We start from the raw sequence: 7,520 nt of genomic DNA on the forward strand, positions 1-7,520 counted from the left end.
CCACCACCGTCGTCACCACCACCACCTTACCACTAGCGCTACCACCGCCACCACGCCGTCGCCGCCACCATTGTCATCGTAACCACCACAACCATTTTCACCGTAACCACCGCAACCATTGTCACCGTCGCCGCCTGACTATCACCGCCACCACCACCTGACCTCAACCACCATCGCCACCATCCTACTATCGCCATCACTACCAATGCTACCATCGCTTGACCACCACCACCCCTCCCACCACCACCACCATAACCACCGCCCTTGACGCCTGACCGCCACTACCACCACCGTCGCCACCACCATTTTTGTTGCTGGAGCTACCAGCACCACCACCGTCGCCATTGAATTTTTTTTTTTGTATAATAATTTACTATGAGAAAAAATGTTTTTATTATTTCTATTTCATTTCTATGATATTTTTGGATACCAAACAACATTAACTAATGATTCATTTCATTCCCATAGGTTAACCAAACAAGACAAATGAATGGTAATGATCCATTTCATTCCCTTGTTCATTCCACTCCTTCTCCCATTCAATTCCCCTTTCATTCCATTACCTCCAACCAAACATACCCTTATTATGTTGAGTTTGAAAGTTGCCATCGAATGGAGAGTGTTGGAAGATTTCAATTTCTTAATCTAGAAGAACGTGTTCGAAAATACGAAGCTTCTCAAATGACTTATGAAGAATTAAGTTCACAAAGGCAATTCCAACCGGGCGTGGATCCGTGTCTTCCAAACACTCGAGCTCTTAGGATGTGAAGATGGATGCTTAAAGACTCAAGCTTTGGAAAGTTGCCTCGTTCTTGGCTATGTTTATCTCGTGTTTGGAATCTTGGAACTTATTTAAACTATCTTAGGTTGCCGGTTTATGTAGACCGGTTAGGACTTAAAACTACTTTGTTGAACTTGTAGGTTCCGGTTCGTGTAGGCCGGTTAGGTTCCATCTGTAACTCTTAAGTGCTTCTCATGGTTTTGTGTTGTGCAATGACTGAGCATGGTTTAAGGTGGATGTCAGCTAAAATGATTCTTCAATTAACAGGGAGCTTTGTTTCAACTTTTCTTATTTCTGGGGGGGGGGGGGGGTGTTTCTTTTTGAGAATAATAAAAGGGAGAGAGAAATTAAAGAATATTTAAGACCAACATGATAAAAAGATCCTTGAAAGTTCAAGATTTGAAGACTCTAATGTAGCATTTGGTATGTAGTAATGGCAGAGGAAATGAAATGAATCATAAAGAGCGAATGAAAAAAATAGGTGTTTGGTTGGTCAACAAAATGGAATCAACGATTACCCAAGGAATCCCATTCCACCAAAACAGTCTCTTCCCACCCCTTCCTTTATTATTTTTCATTCCATGCCTCTTTCACCATACTATCTCAACAACAACAATTGACAACCACCACCACCTGACCCTACCATGTGACCACCACCACCGTCACCAGCGTCACCACCACCACCACCACGATCGTCGTCAGCGGCACCACCACCACCATCGTCGTTATTGCAATTTTTTTATTTTGTGACATGAGTACTTTTGTCATTTCTATTCCATACATGTGTTTTTTTCTTTTAAGCTACCAAACAATATAAAGTAATAATTCATTCCATTCTTTAGGTTAACCAAACAAGGTAAATGAATGGTAATAATCTATTTCATTCTTTTGTCCATTCTTTTCCTTCTTCCATTCCATTAACCCCAACCAAGCATACCCCTAAGTTTAAAGATTAACATCTACAAGCCAACAATATGTCTAAGTTTGAAGATTATTGAAGACCATTAGGTTGAAGACTTAAAAATTTTAAAGAATCTATAAGCAAACTTTTGAAGACTTTGTGACTTTTGATGATAACCAATGATAAAAGGTGTGTGACATTGTTAACATAGTAATAAATGTAGTTAATTCTTACTAGTTTATGTCATTTAATAAAATGACTTCAATTGAGTTTTGTCATTATCAAAAGGGGGAGATTGTTAAGAAAACAATGGTTTAAAATTTAATCAACCTTATTTTTTTATATAGATCTAATTAAGACAATGTGACATTAGATTGTTCTAGTTCATCAATGATATCTATATGTCACATGCATGTTCCTCAACACTTGATTGATAAACATTAGTCAGAATTAAGCAACATTAAACTTAATCAAGACTACACACATCCAAGATCAAGATTATCAAGTTCATGTATACCAGGGGTTAAATTAATATTTCTATACCAACATGATGATGAAGAAATTACATGATTAATCTATTGAAGACAAATTAACAACTTAGTTAAGATATGCTGTTAGTTTTTATAAACCTATGATAAGTATATAAAATTATATATATTTAAACATATTTGTTTAAATATCAAATATCTAAAAAACTTATTATACTCTTAATAATCCTTCATTCATGCCAAATCTACCAAAGGGGCAAGTCAAACTCCAATGTGGAATGTGTTGAAGCTTTGGTTGAAATTGATAATGTATGTTTAAACACATGAGTAAAATACTTGGCTTGTGTTTTATGGAGATGTGAGAAGTGATTGAGGCATGTTCTTACATGTGTTGGCCAACATTAGAAGATAAAATATCAAGACAATGACCGCACAATGTTCACATTGGTAAAAGAAATGTGAAATGGACTGAGCGTCCACTTGGCTATAAATAGAAGACATATTCAAACTAAGTCTTTACCCGTTTCGCTTTACAATAACTGCACACACACTTGCAGGTTAATCTCTTCAAATATTCAAGTCTAATCAAGCTTAAATTATAGAGCGAGGAAATTAAATGTGTAAAGTAAAAAAGAAGAGATTTTCTAAGCTATCATCCAACCATCTTACTTGTAATTTGAGTTGTCAACACTAAAAATTTATCTAGTGTTTTGACAAGTGAAGAATCATCATTTGTTGGTGATTTGAGAGGGGTGACACATTATCTTGATATAGTGTTGTTTTATATTAGGTTGAGGCATTTATCTTGATACAGAGTTAAATTAGTTGTTAGGTGAAGACTCACTATCTTAATATAGTGAGGTCAGAAGAAAATTTAAAGCTAAATACTTGGTGTACTTGGTGTGCTTGGTGAAGAAGATGATCATGTCTTTTAAAGAGTGAGACGTTTGTATTGGTGATCCCTATCAATTATAGGACCCGAGTTCAAGTCTCCCTTTAGTCGGTTTAGTGTTTTATTCAAATAGAAATATATTTTTGAAACCAATACCCCATTTTTTTAAATTAAAGTTTTTGGTTGCTTCACACTAACACTAACACTGTGTTTCAGAGTCTACTTTTGAAAAGAAAAGAAAGGAAAATGGGAAGAATTAGAATTTAAGATGTGTTCCAGAGTTTTTTATGGGAGGAAAATGGAGAGAAATGAAAAGAAAAAGAGTGAGATCTGATGGTAATTTGATTCCCTCCAAATCGGGAAGAATACGAGAGAAACGAAAATTGATCAAACTAAATATAACTAGAATTACTATGTTGCCCTCACCTTGTGTCATTTGTATCTCATGCCATAAGCTTCTTTCCCTTTTCCACTAACCAAACCTATCCTGCCATTGAACAACACAGTACTTCGATGCCCCAGGCACAGACCACACCTGGATCTCAACACTCGTATCAACCCATCTTTATCAAGTATTCTTAATTTATTCTAACACTTTGTTTTGATTTTGCATATTTAGGGATTAATAACCATCTTAGGAAGGATTAATATGTTTCTTTTATAGCACTTGAATTAATTATGTAGTAAAAGAATGTTAGAGGTATTTGTTATGAATGCTTTGTTATTTGTCAAATAGTTTGCTCTTTGTTAATTGGCACTCGATCTTGACTCAGGTTCGGCTCGTTTACTATTTATTAGAAAAACTTATATTTTTATAATTATTTATATAAAAATGATAAGCTCGTTAAAGCTTGCGAGCCGGCTCGAGCTCGGGCTCGTTTATTAAACGAGCTTATTTTTAGGCTCGAGCTCGTTTAGGCTCAGCTCGATCGACCTTTTTCACGTGCCAATATCGAGTAGCTTGGCTCGTTTGCACCCATGTTTGGATAAATAGGTTTTATGTTTCTTAAATTGGTTATAGTTTAGTTTACTTAACAGTAAATTTATTTTGTTGCTTAGTTGTGGCAGACTAGGAGAACTCAGCTCATGTTCATATGGCAGACTATTTTAGTAATTAGAAGTAGAGTATGAACAAATAAGTCCACACACTGAGTTGTATTTTACTGAACCTTTTAGTTTCATTATCATTAAACCAGCAAATGAAACCATTCCTTGCAAGTGTTTAGACCAATAAATCAATAGTTGCCGATAAATAATAAAAATACATAGAAATTAATAATACAAAGATTTTAATGACTGCAAGGATAAATGTTGTGAAACACATTCTGCTATCTTTTTGACAAATTGGAATGTTTTAAGATGTGTTTTTGTTTTAATTTTACTAAAAGGATATAATAGTAAAAATGTAATTTTCTTTTCTTTTCATTTCCTTTCATCTCAGGAACATATAAAATACTTATTTTCCTTTCACTTTCATGAAACCCGGAAACACAAAAGAAAATTCTAACTTTTCCTTCCCTTTCTATTATAATGTTTTTTACCTTTCATTTCTCTTATTAAATGAAAGTTGGGAAAGTAGTGTAAATCTCATTTCAAAAATATATTTAGGACAAAATATTGAAATACCAGTGATTTATTATATATTTAATTAGCTTGAAGCTTCTTCCACCTCGATCTCTAAACTCTCATTCTCCCACCTCAACAAATTACCAATCAAAAACCTCACTATAATTACGAGACCCATCTCTATCTCTGCCAAAATGTCAACATCGGCCCAGACCACCCACACCATCAATTTGCCCACCCGACCCACCGAACCCGTCACGGTTGTTGCTGCACCCGGTGTTTCTGATACCGACTTCAGGTCAGGCTACTCTTTTTTATTTCTTATTTGTTTACACTCACATCTTGCTTTTAATTTGTGCGTAGAGGGAAATTTATAAGAAAATGAGAATTTATGTTGGTATGTTATGGTATTTTCCCATTTAAATTTGACATGTCGAGCCAAATTTTGGAAAACTAAAACTGATTGCCCAAGAATTAAAATTGACTGATTTATTAAACACGGAAATTGCTTAAATCAAAGATTTACCTGTTTTTACGATGAAAATGACAAAAATTTAAAAACTTTTGAAAGAGTTGAGCTTGAATTAGGGAATTTGGGTTAGCGGGTTGGGCAAATCGTGTATGGCAGTTTGTCACATGTTTCGGTCCCTTGCTTATGGGCCCGGCAACTCTGAGGGTAGCCCAACTAATATCCTTTTATAAATGGGCTTCTTTCTAGCCCATTTTCCTCTATCTAGTTGGTTCATGTACGAGTCTGCTAGCTTCTGGATCGCTCATAGAATCATGAATCTTGAATCCACGCCTTTTAAATAGTTCTCATGGCATAAACTAACAAGCATTGTACCATGGTTTATTGTTTTTGACCATTTCACCAGGCAATAATTTTTCAAAATGCTACTGATTTGATAATCTGCAATTCTAGATAATATATCAAATTCAACATATTAGGTTTATACTATTTTTTTTAATTTCCACCTCAGCAAAGTTGAAATAAGATAACTGGAGAAAGAATGATATACTTACAAAAGTTAACATCATTTTGACTAGTGTCTGATAGGATGATTTGGATGCTAATTGAACATGAAAATTATATTAAATAACACTTCGAAAGAAAAACTTGATAATTTTATTTCACAATATAACAGTTAAAGCTTGCAGGAATGCTATTGGTTGCTCTTTATTTGAGCAGTGGTTAAAGAATATTCAAAGTGAGAAAGGGCTCCTTGCAGATGGATCTTTGTCTTTAAAAAAAGTTCTCATTCAGGTATTATCGTAAAGAAAATACATCTATTTTTTTGTGTGCGGGTGCTAGGCATGTATACGAACCAAACCAAACGTTCAATGAACATGTCGTGAACCATCGGTGGGAAGTCTGTTTATGTTTTTTTATTTAATAAATTACGTAACTTGAACCAAAAAAAATTGTTCATTTAGTTAAACGGACGAACATGAACACGTTTCTCGCTCGCTCATCTATATTCGTGAAGGTTTGCTCATTTGAACTTGTTTATGCTCATTTGTGCTCGGTAGTTTATGTTTGTTTCAGTTTGTTCATTAATATACTTACTCATTACAATTTTTTTGGCCCATTACAACTTGATCTAGTTTTGATAACTCTTTAGAGCAACACATTATTTTTTACTGGTTTTAGCTCAGTGATGTTCGTTCATTTACGTTCACGAACTTGCGTTTATATTGTTATAGAAAAACAAACAAACACAAACATGTTCATTTTCTTAATGAATGAACACGGACTACATTCGGATAACGGGCATACTCCGTTCGTGTTCATTTGGTTCGTTTACACGCCTAGCCAGTGCGATACGTCTGTTACGTCTGATCTCTATGCGTTTTGTAAAATTAGGGGGTGGACATGTTTGGCAAGCGAGTCGGCTTTCTCAAATTTAAAGCTGATGTCATCGATAAGGACACTGGACAAAACGTTCCAGGTATTGTTTTTGCAAGAGGCCCGGCTGTAGCTGTTCTAATCCTGCTGGAATCCGAAGGGAAAATTTACGCTGTGCTTACCGAGCAGGTAAAGTGTATAATATGCATAATATTATGATTTTAATCATATTTAAATATGATAATATTTAAGGTTAGGGTGCCTGTGGGGAGGCCAATGTTGGAGCTGCCAGCTGGCATGTTGGATGACAATGTAGGTGATATTTTTGGTACAGCTTTACGCGAGGTCGAAGAAGAGACTGGCATTGAATTAAAACTTGAAGACATGGTTGATCTCACGTCGTTTCTGGACCCTTCCACCGGAAACAAAGTTATCCCCTCGCCGGTATTATAATCTTAGCAACATTAATAAACCAGATGTTTTGAATTTTGGCAACAATAATCTGTTTGATGTTTTGTTGGTAGGGTGGATGTGATGAGGAACTCAGTTTACTTCTGTACAGAGGAAGCGCAAATGCGGATGTGGTTAAAGAGTTGCAAGGAAAAGAAACCGGGCTCAGGGAACACGGTGAGCTGATTAAAGTGCATGTGGTTCCTTATGATGGACTTTGGCGTTTGACCCCTGATGCTAAAGTGTTAATGTCGGTCGCAATATATGAAATGGCCAAAAAAGAAGGCTTGTTGCCTCACAAAAACTGATCAAGTACGATGTAATTGATTTCACAAATGTGGTCACAGGTACAACCCTGGTAAGAACAAAAGAAATGAAACACATCTTATGGGCAACAAAAATGTCAACAAAATATTATCTTTCCCTTTAGGCAGACCCTCAATGAAATCCATGGTAATGTTGTTAACCGCATTTTGCGGCTTGATTTTCCGTCCGCCTTTTGTAGACAGTTTTGTAATTGAATCTATCAACTTGAATCACTGCTTTTGCTGAAAAGGTGTAGCGATCTTAGTATCTAACAAATGTTTTTAGACAGC

The 7,520-nt window shown here is 35.6% G+C and overlaps 1 protein-coding gene across 1 annotated transcript; it reads left to right on the top strand.

The window, feature by feature from the left end:
• Positions 1–4,729: 4,729 nt before the first annotated feature.
• On the top strand, positions 4,730–7,243 carry LOC143548802 (nudix hydrolase 14, chloroplastic-like). The gene is made up of 5 exons (XM_077039883.1): positions 4,730–4,926; positions 5,787–5,892; positions 6,493–6,663; positions 6,727–6,918; positions 6,999–7,243. Exons 1-5 carry the CDS (start codon positions 4,823–4,825, stop codon positions 7,230–7,232), a joined length of 807 nt encoding a protein of 268 aa, XP_076895998.1. The 5' UTR covers positions 4,730–4,822; the 3' UTR covers positions 7,233–7,243.
• The last annotated feature ends 277 nt before the right edge of the window (positions 7,244–7,520 follow it).

This window comes from Bidens hawaiensis, unplaced genomic scaffold, assembly GCF_021521415.1.
Source record: "Bidens hawaiensis isolate Kalapana, Puna unplaced genomic scaffold, B.hawaiensis_p1.1 tig00015250_1, whole genome shotgun sequence".
NCBI classification, from domain to species: Eukaryota; Viridiplantae; Streptophyta; class Magnoliopsida; order Asterales; family Asteraceae; genus Bidens; species Bidens hawaiensis.